This window comes from Sturnira hondurensis, unplaced genomic scaffold, assembly GCF_014824575.4.
Source record: "Sturnira hondurensis isolate 20B ecotype Veracruz unplaced genomic scaffold, ASM1482457v3 Scaffold0016663, whole genome shotgun sequence".
Taxonomy (NCBI): domain Eukaryota; kingdom Metazoa; phylum Chordata; class Mammalia; order Chiroptera; family Phyllostomidae; genus Sturnira; species Sturnira hondurensis.
The window spans coordinates 862146-887965 of NW_028089294.1; the positions used below are offsets into that span (position 1 = coordinate 862146).

The following is a 25820-nucleotide window of genomic DNA, read 5'->3' on the forward strand; positions in this document are numbered from 1 at the left end:
AATTTTTTGCCCACTTAAAACCATCAGGCTGCCCTAGTTGGTGTGGCTCAGTGGAGTGAGTGCCCTCCTGCGAACCAAAAGGTCGCTGGTTCAAATGCCAGACAGGGCGCATGCCTGGGTTGTGGGCCAGGTTCCCAGTTGCAGGGGTGCAACAGGCAACTGATGGGTGTATCTCTTGCACATCAATGTCTCTCCCTCTTTTTCTCCCTCCTTTCCCCCTTTCTAAAAAGAATAAATAAACAAAATCCTTTTTTAAAAAATCAGGCTACTTTTTAAATTACTGAATTGTTAACGTTTTTATATATTCTGGATACAAATCCTTTGTTAGATATATGTACTTCAAATAGGTTCTACCAATCTATGGCTTACTTTTTTACTTTTCAGACAATGTCTTTGAAGAACAAAAGGTTTGATATTAATAAAGTCTAAAATTCATTAATATTTAATTTTACAGTTCTTGATTTTTGAGTCCTAAGAAATCTTTGCTTATCCTTCACTCCTTTCTTTTTTAAACAACTTTATTAAATGTAACTTATATATCATGCAATTCATCCATTTAAATGATTCAATGGTCTGTACTATGCATCTATGGATTTGTACAATCATAATCTGCTCCTTTGTTTTTTAATGTTAACTCGCTGCCATAACTTGCGCCCCAGTCTCAGCCTTGTGTGAACACTGCGTCTCCAGCAGTCCCCGAGGGCCATGTGGCTACAGTTCTAGGGATTACTAGGACGTAGCTCTAGACAATCTCGACTGCTCTCATCCAGCATTCCCTAGGACCCCGTTAGATTGGTCTGATTACCACTGTAAGATGAGTAACCCTTCCTCTAATTTCTAATGCTATTGGCTCCCTCCTTTGTGCTCCCCCAAATAGTTTCCATACTTCCATTATGACAACTACCACACTGTATTGCAACTTAACTTTAAGTTTACATCTCTGTCTTGACCAGATTAAACTTGAGGGAAGAAATTTTTCTTAATAATCTTTGAATTCCCATTGCTAAGTGTGGTACCTAACAATACTGGCAGCACTGATGAAATGCCAGTTGAAATGACTCAAATGAGTTAAATTAAATAAACAAACAAAATCTGCTTAAATAAGAGGTTTTAGTCTTTGGAGTACAGTATATGCAAGATTTTGTGAATTCATTTACACTTATACAATCAGTTTAGTTTAGATTTTGTCTTTTAATTTCAGTTGTAATTTATTGACATGGCTGTAGCAACTTTATTTGTAATCAGTCACCTGAATTAAACCCCACAACTTAAAAAAATTGACAAATTAGCAGTCATGAGCTATACAAATTCACATTTCTTTGGTCATGTAAAATCAACAACACAAGCAATGATATATATATATATATACATACACACATACATACACACATATATATATACACATACATACATACACATGATACTTACATTAGCTGAAAACAATTTTGAGTTGGAGACAAAGGGTTCTCTAAAAACTTTTATAATTAAATTTAGTTCCCTTATGTATTGTCGAATTTCTGCCATGAATGCTTTTACCAAATCATAGTAAGTTTGCTCTCCTGAGGTGGAAGGTTCTTCATCAGTTAAAGATAATATATTTATATCTTCTACATCTTGATGAAACATATCCATCAACACCTACACAAAGACAGTTAATGAAGCATAAAAAATATAAATCTACAGTCAAATTTGAAGTTAAGCACCCTAAGCTATTCTTTGAAGATGGTTCATAAGTGACAAAATGCGATGATCTCTTCTGGGACACACTGCCAGTACCCACCACAGCTCCTCTAAGAGAATTCAGCGTTTGGTGTCACGACCTGACTCCTCCAAGTTCTCTGTCAACACTAGTATCTATCTGTCTCTCTGTCTTGTCTGGTCAACCTATTACTTTTCATGTTTCCAACTCTTGCCTTGGATTTCACTCTGATTTAGTTTTCTCATTTCATACCCTTGCCATCACCCCTCCATTCCGGGGCCTCAGCATTTCGTATTTAAATAATTCTTATAGCCTTTCTAGGTCTACATTTGCCAAACAATGATCAAAACAAGTCCTGTTTTTACTAAGAGGTCTACCATTCTTACTCTTCCTGGACCTCATCTTTCCCCTGCTGTGAGCTCTCCATCATCATCCCCACAACACAGTAAAACAGCACTCCATCGTACGGCTTCTGCTTGTTTCACAAACACAAGGATCCTCCCACCAACCCCGAGGCCTTGTTTTATACCTCTCTTGCATCTCCTCCCCGTGTGAGCACGTGGTATGTATTCAAAAACTTATATGACTCATCTACAAGTTAGCAAATAAGTATCAAATATGTTATGTTCATTGAAAAAAAATAAAAACCAAATACTTATTCATTTAAAAATATAAACACACTTGAAATCCTTTGTCAAGTCAGGTGATTTTTACTCTATACATTCACATCCTAAAAGAACAAACACTAAAATATAAGTAAATGGATCTAGTATTCAGAAAGAATATTCCAAATCAAAAGTAGTATATTGAGAAAAAATGGAATGGTTCATCAGAAAATATTTTCTTTTCTACAAAGTCATTTTTATAAAATGAAAATACTGAAGCAGTGACTCAGACAAATCTGGAGTTCAAGTCTAGGCTTTGAAACTTCTTGGAATATTCTGAACAAAGTTCTTTATCTCTCTTGCACTTCAGCTCCCCTATTATGAAATGTAGATAAGAACTACTATACAGCAGTACCCTATGGACCAAGTGAGATTAGTCATATATATGCTTAACTTTCAAAATAGTTTGTTCTTAATATTATTAGAGTAAAATCATACAAGTAGTATGTAAAGAAAGCTGGGTATTAAAATAAAACTGAAGGATTTAGTTTTTTTTACATTTTCAAAACTTGTTTTCAAGGAAATCTATAACATTCTAAATCTCTAGCCCAAATAAAAATTTAAGACACCACTAATAAGAGATTATTACTGTTATTAACCCTGTTTGAAGCAACATATAAAAGAAAAACTGTATGACAAGTTTAAACACATTTTAATACTACATATAATACTCTATTTTCATAAAGTGGTATTTTGAGTACTTGCTATTAGACTACTGTAAATATAGCCTAACATGAGAGAAACAATTTTATTCTATCTGAACAGTATGTTAGGATTTAGTAACTCACATAAATATTTAAGAACAAGACATACAGAAGATCAGTATCCTACCTTATCAGCACACATTGCTACTTTAATATCTTGTTTTGTAATTTCATAGTGCCGAATATTCCGTACATAATTGCCCACCAGCTTTAAAATGTCTGCAGATATGTATTCTAATACTGCTACTATGTAAACAGAAACCTGATGGTCAATTTTATAACCTAGGACCTCCTGAAAAATGAAAAGAAAATCATGTTCAAAAATCATATACTATAAACTTGACACTGATTAAAAAACATGCATACTATACTAGTTCAACTTTTACTGAGGCCTATGATTATCAAACCAACAGTATCTAGTTTTATGTGGCTCACTTATGAATAATACATTAATTACTATTTAAAAATGTAAACTAAGAAAAGGTAAAATTACCTATCCCCGTGTAAAATACGTAAGAAGTACAGATTACCCTTATTTCTCTATCCTTTCCAAAGGAACCTGGGCTTCCCAAACCCTAGTGGCACATTTCTGGCATCTGGACTATTTCCATGGGGAAAAAAATCATGTTACGTCCTACTGAACAACAGTGGTTATTAACAACCTGTTAATAGTCCTATATTAGACTTCAAAGACAGAATGGGCTTTGTGGGGCTGACCAGTTCCTATAGGAAAACAAATTTTATTTTAAAATAATCCAATTAAGGAAAAGAAAAACAATTTTGAAGTAAATTTACTTATAAGTTGGCAACAGGTTGCATTTACCTTTAAGGACATGTAAAAACTATTAAATGTTTATAGTAACAAGGATATATTAGTAAATTGAAAGACCAACAATTAGATAAAACTCAAATTTAGGATCATTAATACAGCATACCTTAATTTGTTAATTCTCTTAGAATATAGTTCAATGTGCAGATAATAAAAATCATGACAAGAGAATTATAAAGTATGCAATTACTACCAGTTTAGTAATTTTATATAATTTGCACTTATTTTCTCAGACCTTTAATAAGATACAGGGAGACAGTTCTAGTCAAACAACCTGAGTACAAAACATAGGTTGTACTCTTTTGACACTCTTAAACATCATCTAAGTGTTTAGCTTTAAATCTTGGACGGATCAAATAGACCTGGATTTCCTAACATTATCACTTAGAACCCTGTAAAGTTGGACTAAAAGTTACTATAATAACCTTTTGCCTAAGTTACCTCATCCACAAACTGGGGACAGCTATAATAACTTATTTGAGTAATACAACTTAGCTTATGCATGCAAGCATTAGGTTTTAATTCTCATAATACCTATATTTTAGATGTGAGAGCTAATCAATAGTTTGTTCACTGTACTAAATAAAATAGAAATAGCATTATTAGTTTCCAGCAGTTACTCTTTCTGTTAGTTCTGGTGAGGCTCAACCAACTGATTTAAGTGACCTTTAGGGAGTCTGTGTTCAAAGATCACAGGTCGCCCGAAGGCAGTCTTACAGAAGTCCCTACGCATCGAATGACGCATGCAGGATTAAGATCTGAAGGAACAGGGACAGTCAAGTCTAACCAACAAGAAAGGAATTTTATAAATTCTCTTCAAGGTTCTACTAACTTCTGAGATGAACAAAATCCACAATTACAACTTTCTTAGTTCTTTCCATTTGTTTGACTATTACTGTCAGTATGAAGTTGTTTTAACTCATTTTGCCCAACTTATACTTTTGTATTATCACATCATCCCTCCCTATGACATGAATTCCTAAACAAATTAAAATAAAAAAATTTTACTTTTCACTTGACTCTGTTATCTATAAAATACATTATTCTTAGTGTTTTAAAATTATGCTTTATTTTGCATTTAAAAGGCAAAAAGTCAGTATTTCAGCTTTACCTTTAGTAAAGGATGGATTTTTTCTACTGGGAGAGACAAAGGGTTTCTTCGCTTCCTCTTTTCAATAGCCGACTGGGCATCAGCTATTGCCCACTTGTCAATGGGATGAGGGAAACTTTTTTGAACACGTTCCTTGGAAAACAGGAAAATAACAACTAAGCAACAAATATACTGAATAGTGCTCTTCACTTAAAATTTACTTTTGCAATCCAAGAATACCAAAACATGTTTTCACATGTGGCATAACTTATACTACAAACACATTTAAGCCATGAGAAAACGATAACTGTCAATGTATTAGTTTCTTATGTAGGCAATTAAGAGACTAAACATTCCTTGCATTATCTAACATTCGGAATTTCAACTTTACTGTGATAAAGCTAATGAAAAGAATGAGTAGAAGCTATTTTAAACATTACTTATATAAAAATTCAAAAAACAAGACCTAAGCTGAAGAAGTAAATATTTAAATCTAATTCTCTCATTCTCTAATTCTCTCATTCATTTTCCTTACTTTCAGTATCAATTACAAGCTCATGGAGCATTTTGTGCTCGAAGCCTCTAAGAATTCTTTACATTTTCTTTTTTTTAATTTCTATGATCCACTTTTAGAGAGATAGCGGAAGGGAGAGAGAGAGGGATGGGGGAGGAGAGAGAGAGACTTATTTGCTGTTCCATTTATTTTTATGTATTCATTGGTTGCTTCTCGCATGTGCCCTGACGGGAAATCAAACCCCAAACCTTGGCTTATCGGGATGACACTCTAACCAACTGCTACCTGTTCAGGGCTAAGAATTCTTTTCAATATCCATCATGCAAAGGCACTTGACTTTAAAACTGTTTACAAATCATAGAAATCAAGGGTTTACACTGGTAACAGCAATTTTAAGACACTGTGGTTCATCATTAGAGTTTGAATCCTCCATGGGTCATTAATTTTTAACAAAGTACTTCATTTTAATTTCCGCACTTATTGTTATAATTCCCATCGAAAGTGAAAGAACTCATGTTAATGTAATAGCCGAATCTCCCTACTTTAATAAACTAATGTGATTTACTTCAAACAAAAGGTACTCTCATCCCCTCACAAGTTTTTAAAATCACCTTTCAGGATACTGTAATTAAAACCAGTAGAGGTCGCTATTACATAATTTTAATACATGGGTTTTGAATTAGTATTTAGTGGTACTAACTAGGTAAAATTAAACATCACTCCTGATTATAAATCTAAATAAAAACATTTGTCAGTTGTTATTAAGATGGATAATAAAAAACAGATTTCCATGTAACACAAGGTGGGGGGACAGACCGACTCTAGGAGAGTTTAAAAATAAATTTAAAAAATTAAGAATAGTTTACCCCTTTGGATTTTAATAAACTTCCTCACCATCTGCATTGAAGGCTAGTAAATCAGCTGCCAAATATAAGAGGTGATCATTTTGATAATAATTAATAGGATTAGACATGTGTTGAAAGAAATTATTGTAGTTAAAAATGAAGTTTACAAACTTTTCCAAATGCCTAGTTGAAAAGCTTTTTGCCAGGATACCATACCCTCATATAATAAAAACAACATAAAGATCCAAAATACTGGAGGAGTTGGCTTGTAGAAAAGAAGGGAAAAAGAGGGAAGGGGTGGAAAGGTTGAAAAAAAGAGCAAAAACAAAAATTCTATTCCTTCTTCAAGTCCACACTATGGACTTGCTATTCCAAAAGCGACAAGAGGTTTAGGACTAACTTCACCATGGTTCTCAATTTAAATGATCACACTAATGGTTTTAATCCATGGTTGCCTGAATGGGTACAACCATGGTACAGACCTTGTGATGGAATGTCCCTGTGGCTTGGCTAACTTTTTTTTAACCTCAACTCATAGTATGAAAAAATAAATCCTTAATACACTTTACCCATCACACATACACTGCACTGGAACTAAGTTTCATAGAACAAAACCTGACCTTATTATATGTAATGAACTGGCATTTTCTATTCATTAAAAAAATGTTAGTTGGGTAGTTCACTAGAGTGATTTTATGACCTAGAGTCTAAAAAAGCACTTGTGTGTAGTGGTCACAGAAAAGCAGCAGAAGAGAACAGAAGGTGAACTCAATCTGACAATTCTGTATCTTTGAAAAAAATCATCAGTGGAATTACAGAGGCAAATTGTAGGCAGGGTGGAAGAAAATGGAAATAGAACAGCAACCCCTTGCCATCTCAATTTTATCTGTCCAATTCCAAGTTTACCTATTGTTTTAAGAAAGAAGGGGAAACAAAATCAGGAATGACAAAAGAGAACACAATAAAGAAGAAATAACAATGATGAAGAACACATTTAAATTCACTTATCAATGTATTATTGGAATCAAATTATTCATCTATATACTCAGATAACACCAAAGTTCAGAATGTATGGGGAAAAACTGGCAATGTCAAAAAAGGTGCCTTGAATGTATAAAGGCCAAGTTGAAAAAATTACTTTATCTTGTGTAGTGACAAATTTAATTATAATTTAAAACAAAATAAAACTTTTTACAATTATTTTATATATATTTTAAGAACAAAGAAGCCCAAGCAGGAATGCTCAAGAAAGATTCATGAATTGGAATTCTAATACTCTGCTACTTTCAAAATTAATAATTTTGTTTAAAATGAGAAACTCCATCTTGATTAATATCTAGTGTCTTTGAGAAAGTAAGACACAGAACTAGGTTTGAGATGCAGCTGTCTCTCCCTCCCTCTTTTTTAAAGAATATTTATTTATTTTTAGAGAGAGGGAAAGGAAAGGAGAAAAAAAGATTTTATTTATCTGTTTTTAGAGAGAAAGGAAGGAAAGGAGAAAGACAGGGAGAGAGAAACACCAGTTTGTCATTGGTTGCTTCTCGTAAGCCCCCAAGTGGGGACCTGGCCTGCAACCCAGGCCTGTGCCCTGACTGGAATTGAACCTGAGACCTTTCAGTTCACAAGCTGGTTCTCAGTGCACTAAGCCACACCAGCCAGGGTTCTCTCTCTCTCATTTAATCCTCACCCCAAAATATGTTTATTAATTTGAGAGAGCGAGAAAGGGGGAGGGGGAGAAGAAGGGAGGGAAGAAGGGGGGATAGGGGTGCAGGGAGAGGGAAAGAAACACTGATGGGAGAGAGAAACATGGATCATTTGCTTCCCATATGTGCCTGGACTGGGAAACAAACCCACAACCTAGGTAGGTGCTCTGCCCAGGGATCAAACCCACAATCTCTTTGGCGTATGTTACAGGATAATGCTTCAGCTAACTAAGCCACCCAGCCAGGGCTCAGCAGTCTCTTATTAGCAGAACCTTGTCTTTTGCTTTACTTAATAAAGGGGTCTAAATAGGTAATCTTAAAGATTAATCCCAAGACAAATATTCTAGAACCTATGAAAACTCCTGCACATAAACTTCCATGCAAGTATTCAGACCACAGGTACTTTTGAAGTCTTATTAATATAAATACTTAGAATGCATGGGAGATTTTTTTTTTAGAAAGACAGGAAGTACGGAGAAACTACTTGGGAAATCTAAATGTTAATGGAAAACATTAAAAATTACAAGGATTCTTTAGAATGCAAAGAAAAAAGTTAAAGAAAAAAATAAACAGAAAAGGGAAGCAAACCTTAAAAATTTTAGGATATGACTCATGGAGAAAAAAGTCTAAGATAAGAAGTCCAAGAAAGCCTTAGTTAAATGAAAAGAAAAATGCATCGATGTATCGATGCCCTAAGAAATGGAAGCTGGTTAAATACAGAACACAGAGGCCAACAAGGCAACAGAAAAGACATTACAAATGGAAATCAGTCTAGTCAACCAGAGAGAAATAATGAACATGTACAATGATGAGAGAATAAGATTCAAGAAATTATATAAAGAAAATTAAGTACCTACATATTGATTAAATCTGTGCAAGTGAGAGACTGAGACTCATTAGTTACTTTCCAGAATTCATGACCTCTTTCAATACTAGACAATTTTAAATGGCCGTATATAATGTGCTCCCATGTACAATGGGCACCCATGTTTTTGTGTGCATTATACACTGGATTATTATGCCCATTATTATAGCCATGGCATCTTTTCATAATAGCCATGTATAACGTGCATCCTTATTTTTACCTCAAAAATTTGGACAAAATAATGTGCATTATACACAGCAAGATATGGTAGTTTCTGGATTAATTAAAAGGAGGAAATTAGATAAGTATAAGTACAGTACAACATATCTAGAAAGAGCTCTTTGAGTATGCAGGGTTACCAAACTAGCAAATTCCTGGGGTGCACCAGCACTGAAATGGTAAGCAAGACCTGTCATTCCGTTTTAATACAGCAGGCACAGGGACAGACAGTGCATTTTACAAACACTGTGGGAGCACCCAGCTAGAAGCAAAAGAGCAGATGGAATTGTTAATGAGGAGTCAGGTAACCAGTTCTTTTTAAGATCTACTCTGAAGCCCAATGTGATTAGTGCCTAAAGGAAATGATACATAAAAGATATTTCACCTTATACAAAGGGAAAATAGGCTAACAAAGTATTAAATCTCCTTTAAATTACTTAAGTAATCAAAGGATCTTACTGTTCCATAGTACACAATCTTTCTACATCCACATGTCTGCAATTCAATGTTCCTTAGTATCTCTCTGCTCAGTTGAAATCTGGGGCTCCCCTGCCGGAAGACTTCTTAGAGTAGGAGCTCCCCTTGTCTCAAAACTGACATGAAGGTGAATTTAGCACCTTTCCACTCTATAAGCTGCTTCTGGAACATCACTCTCTTCACTCTCCTATGAAATCATGCCATCATCCCATGTGACTTCATTGTCTACATTAAGAATACATAAAATACCGTCGCCTTTTAATTCATAACTTCTAGCCCAGCTGAAACCACATAGCAACATCCCACTTTGTAACGATGTTACCAAAGAAATCTTAAATTCCAACAACTGTCTCTGATCTCAGTCTATTGTTCTATGTGTCTCACTCAGGTATTCTAGTGGTATCAGTTCTCTGACCTCACTGGGAAATTGAATACCCTGTTTCCCTCCCTATTTTTCCAATCTGCCTGCTCTCTCCTACCTGGCAGAATAGGCTAGTGGCATACGCCCTCAAAGCTTAGACTTTCTGGGTTAGAAACCTGGTTTCACTACTTATTAGTTGTGACCTTGGGCAGCACATTTACCCTCTCAGTGTTTCAGTTCGCTCATTTATTCACTCAACATGTGTTTCCTGAGTGCCTTCTCAGTGCCTGTTCTAGATGGCAGAGATCTGGCAGTGAACAAGAGAAAAATCCCTGGAGTTTACACTCGAGTAAGGGAAAAAGACAGCACCATCTTCATGGGGTTATTAAAAACTTTAAATGAAATACAAAACATACAAGTGTTTAGATCAGTGCATGATACCACAGCTAGCACTCAAATGTCTGCTATTCCTACGTTTCACTTTTTTCCTACCCAAATAGATTCTCTGGTGTTCTCTTCAGCAGCTTCTCATTGGATGTGCCTCAGCCTTCAGGGGAACAAAGCAGGGCCTTGGGTAGAAAAATTTATCTCCTCTCCAGTCACTGTGTGCCTTAAAATCATTATTATAGTCTGTGTGGGTTATGTCCTGAAAAGGACTATGAAGCACTGCTATTACTAGTTTCCACAATTCCTCTGCCCTACTCTTTTTCATTGTATGTCTATGGTGAAATCCCATTCAGTCCTACTACTTTGTGTGTGTTTTGTGCGTGTCCATACCTGAGCATGGACTGCAAAAGAAATGTCACAGAAACTCAAACATCTGTAGCGCTATACATTTGAAGTCATTAACGTCAAATGATCCTTCATCACTGCCACAAAACTACTTTTATTTTTTCAGCTCTATCTCCCATTTTCAGGATTGCCAACCTTATCTCTTCTCGTCTCAAACTTCTGACTCCTTCAGAACTCAATTTAGACGCCTCTGCTTCTGAGATGGTAACCCTAAGCCCCAAAGTCCATGTTATTAGTTGCCCCTTTAAAAGTTGCCACATCCCATTTACTCATAGTATATCACATTATGTTATTGCTCATAGGATATCACATTATGTTATTGCTCATTTACCTATTTCTATCTCCACTAAACTATAAAGAGACAGGGACCATGTCATCTTTGAAAGAGATTACAGAACTTCCTTCCTCCCTTCAACTGGTAGAAAGGGGTCCATTCACTATCTAAAATATATAAAATACCTGAAGATCAAGAAATTAACTGGGATGTTCTTGAAAGGATAGCTGGCTTTACAAAACAAAAGAAATACCTAAACATATTCTATTTTCTAAAGATATGGAGATTACATATATTTAATTCTAATAGAAGATAAATTATAAATAATATATAAAATATACAATATATGTATGTTATACACATTATATATGTATATAATTCTGTTATATATTATATAACTTATATATGTTATGCTGTACATACACTTTATGTTATATATAACATAAATCATATATTACATATAATATATGCATTTATATACATTATATACATATATAATATATATATAACACATACTACCTATAATTCTATATAATATCCTTTATATAGATATAATTCTAGCATCAAGAAGTAGTGTTTAGGGGCTAACAAAAATTCATTTTAGATTAAAAACAAAACAGAATGGTTCAACAGCTATAACACAAGCAAGCTATCATACACTCAATACAAAGTTAAAATGAATCCAGTTTTCAATTTTTAAATATATAAAATATATATAAACGGAAGATCAAGCACTTTTCTCTTTATTAACATTACAATAAGCACACAGATTAGATGCATATATAAAATAAATACAAGGCAAATTTATCGTACCTCTACATCTGAAACACTTCGGGGCTGAGCTTGGCATAGCATATTTAATAACTGTAAAATTAATTCTTCAACATACTGCAGAGCATCATCACTAGACTCAAGAGTAGGATGAACTTGTCCCTGGACCTGTAAACAAAGAGCAAAGTAACTATAATGCAGGTTTGTTTCATCTAATTAAACAAACAATTTTTTAAAAATGTGGGTTTGTATTCAAGAACACAGTATGGTTTACCAACACAAATTTCAATGTTACGACCCAGAAATCAGGAGTTCTCAACTCTTTTGTCAGCCACACTCACCACACACACTTATTAACATGTTCTTGGAGATTCAGGTACCTAATTGCATAATTTCAATATTTTTTTTCTTAAGTCATAGTTACTCCGAAGTGTGGGAATATAGAAAGGGAAGGAGAGGCTGAGCTGGTAATAAAAGATGTAGGTTATATAGCTTTTGCCAAGAACCAGTGGTAGATGGAAATACTGCTTGAGCAAAACTGAACTCCTATGGCTCTCTGTCCCTCACTTTATCTTTCCTACTATGTGATAAAGTCCAAGAAGAATATGTCTTATTCTACTCACCACTGTAAGTCCAGTGTCTAGCACTGCGCAGGGCACATAATACCAGCTTGTTAATGTTTGCTGAACACTAAGTCGCCCTGTACCAAAGCGCACAGAATGGGTATTTCTGATGATCTGTGACTGTCTATGCCTTAGGGAGATAATATGGTGGTCACTCATTCTTAAATGTACAATAACCTTTACCTTTATTTTTTCTGACCATTTCTTTGGAGGCACCGCAGGCCACTGGCCTCTGTAAAACTTACATTTTAATGACCAGCATGATATTCTTTACTTGCATCCCTATGGGTCAAAATTTTCCCTCCTTTTAATAAAAGTGACTGAAAATCAGTTCCAGGAGACAAAAGAATGTGTTTTAAAATACGCTCATTTCTCAAGGGAGACAGAACGCTCCCAGGGGGGAAGTGCACAGTGTTCACCAGCTGAGGACACTTGGTGCGGCTTCCCCTACTAGGCCTCATTAGCTGAAAGGGAGTGAGCCTCTGTGTGTGAGGACACTTTTATAAACAGTGAGCCACGTAATGAACCTTTTAATCCCCCCCCACCACCAGGTTTTGTTTCTTGCTTTTAGAGAGAGGAAGGGAGAGAGGTAGAGAGAGAGAGAGAGTGAGAGAGAGAGAACAATATTGATCAGTTACCTCCTGCCTGCATCTCATGCAGGAATCAAACCCACAACCTGGGTATGTGTCCTGACCAGGACCAAGCCCACAACCTTCTGGTTATGGGACAACACTCCAACCAACTGAGCCACATCAGCCAGAGCAACTTTTAAGTCTTACTGTTTAAGAAAAACATTTCATAAGGCTATCGCTGCCACAGGTAGTGGTTCCTCTGATAGATCTGGGCAAAGTAAATTGAACTCTCTAAAAAGGATTTGCCACTCTAGATATCATGCCAAACATTCATGTTTCATGGAAACAGGTCACACCATCAACATTTACAGGACTTTAGAAGAGGTTGATTCCAACGGTCACGGATCACTTTGAGAGGTTAAAGACTCCAGTGAGGAAGGAACTACAGATGTGGTAGAAAGGGCAAGAGAACCAGAATTAGAGGTGGAACCTAAAGATGTGACTGAACTGACGCAATCTCATGGTAAAACTTTAATGCACAAGGAGGTGCTTCTTAGGGATGAGCAAAGAAAGCAGTTTCTTGAGATGGGTCCACTCCTGGTGAAGATGCAGTGAAGACTGTTAAATGACAACAAAGGATTTAGAATATTACAATAAACTTAGTCCATAAAGCAGTAGCAGGGTTTAATAGAATTGTCTCCAATTTTGAAAGTTATACTGGGGTAAAATGCTAAAAGACAGCATCACATGCTACAGAGAAATCATTCATGGAAGAGTCATTCAATGCAGCAAACTGCACTGTTGTCTTATTTTAAGAAAGTGCCACAGCCAGCTCAACTTTCAGTAACTGCCGTCCTCATTAGTCAGCAACCATCTACATGGAGACAAGACCGTCCATCGGCAAAAAGATTACAATTCACTGAAGGCTCAGATAATATAAGGTGGCGTTTTTTTAGCAATGGAGTGTTCTTGTTAAGGTATATACATTGATATTTTAGATATAATGTATTGCACAGTTAATAAACCACAGTATAGTATAAATATAACTTTTATGTGCACTAGAAAACCAAAAAATTCCTGTGACTCACTTTATTGTGACATTCGCTTTATTGTGGTGGCCTTGAACTAAATCCACAATAGCTCTGAGGTATGTCTGTACAGATGAATCAAAAATAGTCCCTGCTCACATGGACCTAATACTCTGCTCTGGTTATATAAAATCAAATGAACTGTATATAACCACAGTGGTAAAATGCAAAGGTTTAAAAAAACAAACATTTGATAGTGTTTACAATTCAGGCCTATACAATTCAAATAAGTCTGACACCATGTATTACATAAAATTTTAGAAATTCATATTCAAAGAGTTTTATTCATTGGTGGTTATTAATAGCCAGATAAACCTATTACGTAAATAATGCATGATGCCAACTGTCCTAAGTTTCTGGATATTAACCTTTATTATATATTAAACCTGTCAAATTAGGATCAAAAGGTTCATTTAGACAAGAAACTAATAAATTATTTTACTTCCTTAAAAACAAAAACAATACTTCAAAACACCTTACTGAAAAAAAATAGGCAATGGTAAATGTTTAAAGACAAGCATAACACTGATTCCTGAAATACACAGACTTTGCTTTTAATCTTTCAAGGAAGATACTGTTAAAAGATTTCCTTAATAAACAGACAGAAGTAGTATTACACTTCCTATACAGATAGAATAAAAAATGTTTTCTCTTCCATGACAGCGCTACAGCTACAGTGTTCCTTCCATTCCACCTAAATGGTGCCCAAAGATACTTAATAGAACCAATAAGCCAAAGTATTCAAGATTATACAGAATAGCCCTGACCAGGTAGCTCGGTTTGTTGAAATGACATCCCATACACCGAAAGGTCGCAGGTTTGATGCCTGGTTGGGGCACGGATGGGAGGCAAACAATCAATGTTTCTCTCTTGTATCAATATTTCTCTCTCTCTCCTCCCAAAATCAATAAAAACATATCTTCAGGTGAGGATTATTTTTTCAAAAGGTTATACGCAATACGTTACCCTCTGAAATTTTATGGCAGCCTCCTGAAGTCATCTACAGCTTATACTCACTGAAGGGTGAGTGGGTGGATGCGGGTGTGGTGTGCAATTCAAATAAGCACTTAGAGTTGGGTTGAAACCTGATGTGAGTTTTCCCTTATTAACATTTTCCAGAAAAATTATATTTTATACTTACATTTATTGACGCAGAATATCTACTTTACATACAATTACTTCAATTAATTTAAGTAAGACAAATGCAAAAATTTCACTGAAGAATTAATGATAGCCATGAATCAGAGTTCCATATGGTCATGGCAGTAATTCTTTTAAGATATAATAATCATATTCAAGTAAAGATGTTACCCTTTGAATTTTAAACCTTCCCTAAGGACTGTCGGCTTCTATTTTGCCAGTTCATTTTGTCTCTAGTAATTTCTAACAGATTTAGAAGCAACTTTGTTGGCGATTATTGCCAGATTTTGTGGAATCTGAAAAAGCAAAGGGATTAGGTCTAAATCAATTCCTAGCTGTCTGATAGACGAGTCCTCTACGTGTATCCAGGAACCCCTTGGGCAAACTGCCGGAAGACACTATGTTGAATTCTGATGAATCTTTAATAGCCCCTTCTAGCTAATGGCTCTCTAAAGAATCAGAAAGGCTTCTAGATCGTGTTTTGTCATATCTTGGGCCCAGATTTGCTACTTTCATTTATAAATATAACAGGAGAAGGTGAAATAAAGCTGGTATTCTCGAAACCTTTACAATGGTAAATAATAAAAACACAGATTGTTAAATCTCCTTCTCAGTGTTTAGTCAATGTTCAATGTTTTAGTTGCTTATTTCTCCTCATTCTGAGGTTTACTTTAGTCTGTAGGCTGGTGCTCAATCCACGGAGCCACACCAGCCAGGACTGAGGTTCATTTAAAAATCAAAGCAGAAATCCCTTATTAAAAAATTTAAAGACAAAAATAAAACAAGTTACAGAACTTAAATATTTTCCATAAATAAAATGGACTAAAATATTTTCTCACTTCCTCAGGCCTATTAATTACCTTTAGGTCCATGTATAGAATAATTTCTCCCCATCCCCCACACCTGAGGTCTTCTTATTTGCTGGGGACACAAAAATGAATGAGGACATGGCATCTGCCCTTAAAGATTTCAGCTCACAGAGTAGCTAGACATGTAAACAATGACTTCAATGGGATGAGGCTAAAATGAAGTTAATATTTAAGGTACAGTGATGACAAAAAAACCAAAAACAAACACAGTAACCCTTGCTGATGGTGTGTGGGGAGTATCAGAGGCCTTCACAAGTAAAACATACTTGAACCGGGATGTAAAAGACAAATAAGGTGCATCAGGCAGCAGATAAGGGAGCCAAGTTTTTAGTAACAGAGCTAGCATATAAAAAAGACATGGGGGCTAAGACAAAATGATGTGCTGGGGAAACTGTAAGAGTTGTACCGAAGAGTACCTGCAGGGAAAGCTAAGACTTGAAAGGGCAGGCTTATAAGTCATGCTAAGAAGATGGAAAGTGATCAGGAAAGCACAAAATGATTGGAGAGTTTTAAACAAGACACTGACATAATCAGATCTGTACACTGAAGAATCTGCTACAAGGATGGTTCGCTATGAACCATTCATATGGAAACCTTGACTGATATTTAGTCTAAGTTAAGTTCCTTTTCTGATACTTACCAATGGTGGAGGGGAATAAGAACATGAAAAGACAGGGGAAAAATCCCCCTCCACTAGGACTCTTTCAAGAAATACTTATGGAAGGTCTATTGTGTACTGAGATCCAACAGTAAACCAGATATATGAAGTCCTGGTTTTCACTGAGCTTCTATTTTAATAAAAAGAGGGCTCTGACCATTTGATTTTTTAAAAGGGAATCTTATTTTTGAACCTCAATCTACTGAAGTGAGACACTAATATTAGGTAGAAGGGAGGAACCCCGTGTTCCCAACTTCTGCTTCTAGGTCAGAGTCACAGCAGTCGCAAATTCAAGCCCCGTCAATCTGTGGTGTCATTTGATGTCAGCACTGGTCATCAAAGGAAGTTTGTCCATGGGAAGTTTGCCGGAAGAAAATGGAGCTCTTTGCAGACACTGCACCTCAGACAGGCTGAGAACTTTAGGTAGTTCTGTACTGGAGAATTCAGGAAACATGGGGTTCTCATTGGATACAAAGGGAGCACTTTCCACAGGGTCAGGAATGACTTCATGATTCAGGGTGGAGATTTTGTGAACAGAGATGGTATTGGACTCACCAGTATCTATTGGGGGCCATCTGCAGATGAAACTATTAAATGTAGGCACTCAGCTCCAGGCCCGCTTTCCATGGCAAACAGGGGTCCCAGTACAAAGACCTGCCAGTTCTTCATCACCTGCTCTAAGAGTAATTGGCTAGATGGGAAGCACGTAGTGTTTGGAAAAATCACTGAAGGACTTTTAGTGATGAGGAGGGTTGAGAATGTTCCCACAGGACTCAACAATACGCGGAAGCTGCCCGTGGTAAGCTCACAGTGTGGGGAGATGGAGTCCAGAGCGAGACTGAAGCAGACTGCCACGTTTCTGCCAATGTAAGCCCACCCTCACTCCGGGTGACTCTCCTTAGTAAAATAATATGGATGGACACCTGTTTGTGGTTGCCCTGTTTGATCACGAGACCTTGGAAGTATCACAGATTCAGAACCTAAGATTTTCCTTGCTTTTCAACTGTAAATATATATATATATATATTTTGTTTCATGGGGGAAAAATAAAAGGGAAACTATAGATGTAGCTAAAGTACATGCAGTCATCTTATAGCTAAACTTTTCTATGAATTAAAAACACTCTACTTACACACAATTAGTGAATATCTTGTATAAACACACAACTGGTGGTAAATCCAGAAATATTATTTTCCCCCCAGTGGAACCAAATACACATCCTACCTATACTTCATTATAACTACCATGTCATCCGTTCTTTCCAATCCTTGCCTGCTACCTTGCACCCTTCTCCTGAAGACATGGCCTCTAACCACAGTAGGGTAATTCAGAGGAAGAAGAGTTCCGTTCACGGAGTACTTACAAAATGAATGAGTCACATGGCTAAGTTCCATATAGCATTAGCTATATCATTGAGTTAAACATGCTTTGTAGGGTGGGTTGAGAATCTAATCACTGTTTATAATATCACCTCTCCAGGAGACAGCATTTTAAAACCCAGGCAATTCACAAACCAACTTTTGAAACTCCATTCATTATTAATTGGAAACTGGCAACATACCTAGGTAATAATTGAAGTTTTTCTTCTTAAAATAACTTTTTACAATCTCTTTGAATCTTGACATTTTAAAAAGTTCCCAATATAAACCCATGAAAAGATCCTCAAATTTAACAGAATTATGAGAAATGCAAATTAAGTAATCAATAAGATATTTTATCCCTATTAGACTAGCAAAAATTAAAAAAAATCAGTAACATCTACTGTTGACAGCAATGCTAGGAAAAGGTTATTCTATTACATTGCTAATGGAAATGATAACTCATTTAAAAAAAATCCTCACCTGGGGGTATGTTTATTGACTTTTCAGTGAGAGAGAGAAAGTAGGAGAGGGAAGAAGAGAAGGTGGAGGGGGAGAGAGAAACATCCATGTGAGAAACATCCATCTGTTGCCTCCGGTACACGCCCTGGCAGGTGGTCAAACCCGCAACCTGGGTATGTGCCCTGAACAGGGATTGAACCCACAAACTTACTGGACAATGCTCCAACCAACTAGCCACCCATCTAGGGAACTGATAACAGACTTTAAAAAAATTAATCCAGCAACCATATTAAAATTAAAAATAATTAAACTTTATGGCCTAGCAGACACATTCTTGGAAATTATCCTATAGAAATAAAAAGATATACATACCAAGATTTTATGGCATCGCTGTTCATAGTGGAAAAAATAAAAATTAGAAATAATGTAGCTGGCCATTACTAAGGGAATGTCTGAATAAGTGATGGAATATTTTTATTATGGAGTGAATTGTAGCCCCTAAAATTTCATGTTGAAGTCCTAATTCTCAGTACCTCAGAATGTGATTATATTTGGAAACAGTGTCATTAAAGAGGTAATTAAGTTAAAATGAGGTCCTTAGTAGGCTTTTAAGGGGAAATTTGGAACACATATACACAGAAGGAAGACCATGTGGAGACAAAGGGAGAAGACAGCTGTCTATAAGACAAGGAGACAGGGCTCAGAAGAAATCAACCCTGCCAACACCTCATTCTTGGACTTCTAGCCTCTAGAAGTTGTAATAAATAAATTTCTGTTGTTTAAAAGCTGCCCGGTGTGTGGTTCTTTGTTATGGCAGCCTTGGCAAAAACAACTTTGTAGCCATTAAAAATAATAAATTTGAGATGTGCCACTTGATAAATTTCTGCAAGGTATTCTTGAGTAAGATAGAAAAAAAAATTGAAGTACGGGGAATGATCAAAACACACACATGTGTTTGTTTATAATGTATTATAGACATATACATTTGTACATCAACATGGCAACATGGAGAGAAATGTAGAATAACATAACCTAGATTACTAACATGGGTTAGAAGGTCCTGGCAGGGGAGAGGTGGGGATGGAAGGAAAGAAAAATGGGGGAGAACTAACAAATCACCCTTTCCAACCCCACCTCGAAGGCCAGCACTTAACATAACTGTGTCATATTTATACACTTTGGTAACGTTTTATGCACCTGTATATATATAAAATAAAATTAAAATTTAATTAAATGTTTTTCATTGCTTTTCATTTAAATAAAATGTTTCATGATTCCTTTTTTGCTATGTGTATGTTAGCCATGGGAAAGACAATATTTTCAAAGTCCTTTCCCACAGAAAATAACTACACACATCAAATTACAAATATGTATCAAGTGCCAAGTTCATATCATCTTTCATTTGTTTTGCTCTAAAAAACAATACACATGACCTTCCCAAATTTTTATTACTTTCTGTGATAACAGAGTTCCCACCAATAAAACAAAGAACTGGCTCAATTAAAAAAATCCCCAGTTTTTTAGTTCTTCTTCAAGCATTTTCTTAATCTTCATACTCAATGGTCTTCCAAATGTGGCACAAATCCTTTATCAATGATAACCCAACACAGGGAGGGATGCTTTCTAAAGTTCCCATTCCCCCCTGCCCCCAGTGTTCTTATCTATCTTATTTTAAGTTTCAATCCCATTCTAAGAGACATTTTTAAGGCTGAAGTAGAAATCGTTATTCATGTGTGTCCACTGTCCATTCTTCAGCAGTTTTCCAAAAAGTTTCAAAAGCTGGCAGTTTGTGACTCGGATGTCTTTCTAATAAGGTTCACCACTTGATTGCTTATAACCTTTAAGCATGAGATTAGAAAGTCTAGTGGACCAAAGGCATAAAAGCTCAAATTCAAGTTTCTCGAAGTAGGTCAGATTCCTTGATGTGTGACCACTAACAGTAAACTGATATACTGAATGAACTAAATAGATTCCTCCATTACTTATACCTTTATTCCTAGAAGGTAAAATGGTCAATGTCACCTGTACATTCCATTTACAAATGGTATTTCTTTCCATACATTGAGTAAAAGACCCTATACACCAAATATGACACACGCGCACATGAATGTGTCCAACAGACACTGTGCGAGACACTAAGAATATAAAACAGACAGAGTCCCTGCCCTATCAGATGGTTAGAAGTATAGCAGGGAACACAACATTCACCATAGGAATAACTACATAATAAGAAGCAGAGTAATAAAGAGGTTAAATGTGATCTAAATTGTCTAAATTCAAATCTTAGTACTTTCCATTACCAGGGTATAACCCTGAGCAAATTAACTAATCCTTCTGATAACATTATGTACCAGTACCCCGTCAATGTCCACTTAATGTGAGCTGTAGCTATGCTGCTGTTCTTACTAGAGGATGCAGCGATGCTATAAAAGGGGGCCCGAGGTAACCTAGTAGTTCTGGAAAGGAGACTAAAGCAAAAACCTGATGGGTGAGTAGGATTTAGGTGAAAAGTGGGCTGGTACAATGAGAGGAATAATATTCTGGGTGAAGGGGACAGCATACACAGACATGGAGGGGATAAAATAAGAAGGTTGGGTAGGGCCCAGACCATTGGCCAGATGCACCAGAGGCAGATATGTTTACTAAGATGGGCAAAGCTGTAAGAAGAACAGATTTTTTAGTAAGCAGGAAGGGGAACAAGGAGGTTAGACTTTAGTTCTTGCCTTCATTATGCTTGAGATATCTTTGAGACACGAAATTAGCAAACAATGAGTTTAATATATGGGCAAATAAATCTAGAATCTTATTTTAATAATGTGTATCATAGAATGACTCTTATCAGAATAGCAAGAAGTGATTCGATATTAAATAAGTGTAAAATAAAAATGTCATAAGAAACCAAAAAAATCACCCCTGCCCAGATTTCCATACTATCCAGCAGAAATTAGACATATTAATGCTTTGAATGCCCTTATTCCACCAATTCCATAGTGGTAGACCATAAAGCTACAAGGGCTATAGGTGCATACAGGAATGTTTAGAAGTGACTGTCCCATATATTTTTCTACTATTCTAGAACATGGGTAGATGTCCCCGGGGGAAAAAAAGTTTTCTATGGACTCCTGGGCTCAACTATGCCATACATTCTTCAAAGGGAAGCTCTAAAACAAGGGTGTCAAACTCATTGTCACTGGGGGCCACATCAGCCTCACAGTTGCCTTCAAAGGGCCAAATGTATTTTCAATTCCCAATTCCTTAACAGTTAAGGAGTAGTTACATTTATACAGTCCTAAAATTATTTCGGCCCTGTGAAGGTAACCATGAGGTTGGATATCCAGCTTTGCTGGATAGAGTAATCTAGGTCCTTGCTTTTCCTCACTTTGAATACTTCTTGCCAGTCTCTACTAGCCTGCAAAGTTTCTTTTGAGAAATCAGCTGACATTCTTATGGGAACTCCTTTGTCAGTAACTCTCTGCTTTTCTCTTGCTGCTTTTAAGATTCTCTTTATCGGCTGGACTACAGATTTGAGCTGCATGCCCCTGCTTGACTTGGCCAGCTTGCAGGGCAGCTGATCTACCCTCCTGGCCCTGAGGCTGATTCCAGCTGTTTGCCCTCTCCAGACTCAGGTCACTAGCCTGGCAGCTGAGTCATGCCACTTGCTTGGAGGCTGACTGGCGACACTCACCCTAAAGCTGATTCTGGCTGCTCACGGCACCACTTGCCTGAGACTGATTTGAGCTGCTTGCCCAAGCAAGGGCAAGCTTGACTAGCGCTGCCTGCCCAAAGGCTGACTGGCTCTGCTCCCCTGGCGGTAGGCTCCAGCCACGGTGGGCTTGAAAAGAACAAGGAGGAGGCACACTATACAGACCTCAGTGCAACTGATGAATTAAAGGCACAGGCCTGGTGCATATGGACAGTGGGGGCCTGGCAGCTCATGGAGGAACTGGGCTGGAGGCTGGGCAACTGAATATTGTGGCCCAGATCTGGCCCCCATCCTTGCAAAACCATAGGAAGGGAGAAACGTAAAGCCCAGCCCTCCTCTTCCTGTGGCATCCAGGAAGACCAGCAGAACTAGCTCAATGCATTAAAGTCAGCAGGAGACTTTTTCTCTTTCCTCTATTTTTTTCTTCCACCAATTAAGACAGTAAGATGTGGAGTTATGAAAGGTACAGATACAGATCCAAAGGGAGAGCACAAGGTTAACCCCCAAAACTGAGAAACTGAGACAAATTCCACTTTGCTATCCTATAGAACTGACATTTTATTGTTTATTTGCATTATTATTATTAGTCCATTGTTTTTCCTTCCTTTATTAGTATTTATTGTTCCCTTATTGTTTTTACTTCCTTCATTGTTTTTATTGTTTTGTGTTATTATTATTCCATTGTTTTTACTTCCTTTATTAGTATTTTTCAATTTCTCTTCTTTCTGTTTAGTTTTCTTCGTTTTACTTCTCTACTTAATTGCATTGTTTGACTGGTTTTCCTTATTTTCTCTGTATTAAATTTTAATTTTCCTTCTTTCACTTCACTCATGTTCTAATAACACGCTACTCTTGATCATGTACTTTCTATTCTGGTTATCCAAATCTTATATTTCTCATCATATTATTGTTGTTCTGGCACTATTGTAAACAATTGTTGTTCCATACAATTGTAAATACTACACAGCACTCCTCCCTGATCTTAGCCCACTTCACTTTATTCCTAAGCTTTATCATTGTTCTGGTTAACTCTATTCTCTCACACACTACGCCCCACACACTACGCCCACATTCTATCCTTTACTCTCACTATATCTCATCATGTAACCTTGCACAAGTGCTCTATTTTCTGGATTCAGCTCACAATCCTCCTTCCCTCTAACAACAGTCTTGTCTCTCTTTCACCTTTTATAAACAATGGTTAGTTGGGTGAAATATCACAGTTAATGCTGTACTTATCCTAAGAATCTCCTGTCTCTTCTCTACTTATTGATACTTTAAATTCCATAGAATACTCTCCCACTGTCTTAATCTATTTTGCCTACCCTCTGTCAATGATCACAGACAAGAGTAGGTGGGAGTTACGAACGAACATCAGTATAACCACTGGAAGAGAGAATCCACCAACAAAGGTACCACCAAAAGGTAAAAACCCAAGTACAATATGAGAGCCCACACAAACAGAAGAAAGGGCAAACCTACAGCATCCAGGCAAGGAGATCAGAGACCACACCACTGAACCTCATAGAATTTCTGCCATAGAAGTTCACCCTACAAAGAAAGCTAGCAAAGTGAAGCATCAGAAAGTGCAGAAACAAGCAAAAAGAGTCACCTAAAATGGGGAGACAAAAAAAAACATGCAATCAAAAGGAATGGAAGACTTCCCACTAAAAGAGCAAAATGAAATGGAGATAAGCAAACTATCAGGTATAAAATTCAAAATAATGGCTATAAAGATGCTCAAGGAACTCACAGACAACTACAAGGAACTGAGTGCGAACTACAACAGTATGCAAAAGGAAACAGAAACCATAAACAAAAACCAGGAAGAAATGAACAATAAAATCTCAGAAATAAAAAATACACTAGAAGGAATTACAAACAGTCTGGATGAAGCAGAGGATCAAATCAGTAAGCTGGAAGACAAGGATGAAAAAAAAATACCTAGAAAGAGCAAGAAAAGGAAAAGAGACTCAGAGAGAATGAAGAGGAGTTAAGAGAAATGCAGGACAACATGAAATGTAATAACATCCATATACTAGGGATACTGGAAAGAGAAGAAGAAGAACAAGAGATAGAATACCTGAGAAAGTAATAATGGAAAACTTCCCTAATTTGATGAAAGAAAAAGTCACACAAATCCAGGAAACACAAAGGGTCCTAATCCAGAGGAACCCAAAGAGGCCCACTTCAAGACACATCACAATTAAAATGGTAAAATTCCAAGACAAGAGAGAATCTTAAAGGCAGCAAGGAAGAAACAGAATGTAACATACAAGGGAGCCGGATAAGACTAGCAGCTGACTTCTCAATGGAAACATTCCAAGTCAGAAGAGAAAGGCAAGGAATATTCTAAGTAATAAAAACCAAGGGCCTGCAACCAAGACTACTCTATCCAGAAAGGCTCTCAATTAAAATGGAAGGCCAAATAAGGAGCTTCCCAGACAAAAGAAATCTAAAAGAATACACCTCCTTCAAACCAGCTCTGCAAGAGATGCTAAAGGGTCTTCTTTAAGAAAAGGGGAAAGCCCTGGCTGGTATAGCTCAGTGGATTGCACACGGGCCTGCGAACCACATGATCGCAGTTCGATTCCCAGTCAAGGGCACATGCCTGGGTTGCAGGCCAGTTCCCGGTTCCTGGCAGGGGACGCATGAGAGGCAGGCAAGCATACATTGGTATTTCTCTCCCTCTCTCCTTTCCTTCCCCTCTAAAGATAAATAAATAAAATCTTTAAAAAAAAAAGAAAAGGGGAAAAAAGAGAGTGAGAGAGGAACACAGGTACAAAAAAAGCACAATAAATAAGTACTATCAATAAATAACCTTAAATGTATATGGATTAAATTCTCTGATCAAAAGACATAGAATAGCCGAATAGATAAGAAATCATGACTCACAGATATGCTGCCTACAAGAGACCCATATCAGAACAAAAGACCTACACAGACTAAAGTGAAGGGCTGGAAACAAATATTCCAAGCAAGTGGACAGGAAAAAAAAAGGCGGGGTAGCAATACTGACATCAGACAAAATAGACTTTAAAAAAGGGCCATAAAAAGAGACCCAGAAGGTTGTTTCATAATACTCAAGGGAAGAATCCATCAAGAAGACATAAACACTGTAAATATATATATGCACCCAACATAGGAGCACCCAAATACATAAAGAAAATCTTGGAGGACTTCAAGAAAGATATTGACAGCAATGCAATTATAGTAGGGAATTTCAACACCCTACTGTCAAAAATGGATAGATTTTCCAAACAAAATGCCAACAAAGATATTGCAGTATTGAACAATGTCCTAGATCAAATAGACTTAACTGATATATAGAGAGAGAGCCTTTCATCCCAAAGAAGCAAAATACACATTTTTTTTCAAAAGCACATTTCTTTTCAAAGCTCTTTTCAAAGATAGACCACATGATAGGACACAAAACAAGCCTCAATAAATTCAAGAAAATTCAAATCATATCAAGCATTTTCTCTGACCACAAGGGACTGAAACAAGAAACCAACCTCAAGGAAAAAACTAAAAAACAC

The 25820-nt window shown here is 36.6% G+C and overlaps 1 protein-coding gene and 1 pseudogene across 2 annotated transcripts in view; one reads left to right on the forward strand and one right to left on the reverse strand.

The window, feature by feature from the left end:
* Window positions 1–25820, reverse strand: part of SOS1 (SOS Ras/Rac guanine nucleotide exchange factor 1) — a 116965-nt gene that overhangs the window by 65228 nt on the left and 25917 nt on the right. For both annotated transcript variants that reach the window (XM_037066909.1, XM_037066908.1), the window contains exons 2-5: window positions 11851–11976; window positions 5009–5140; window positions 3196–3360; window positions 1429–1638 (exon numbers count right to left, since the gene is read on the reverse strand). In XM_037066909.1, the coding sequence (XP_036922804.1) occupies window positions 1429–1638; window positions 3196–3360; window positions 5009–5140; window positions 11851–11976 (633 nt within the window). The remainder of the gene's footprint in view (window positions 1–1428; window positions 1639–3195; window positions 3361–5008; window positions 5141–11850; window positions 11977–25820) is intronic.
* Window positions 12167–17669, forward strand: LOC119001407 (peptidyl-prolyl cis-trans isomerase H-like; annotated as a pseudogene).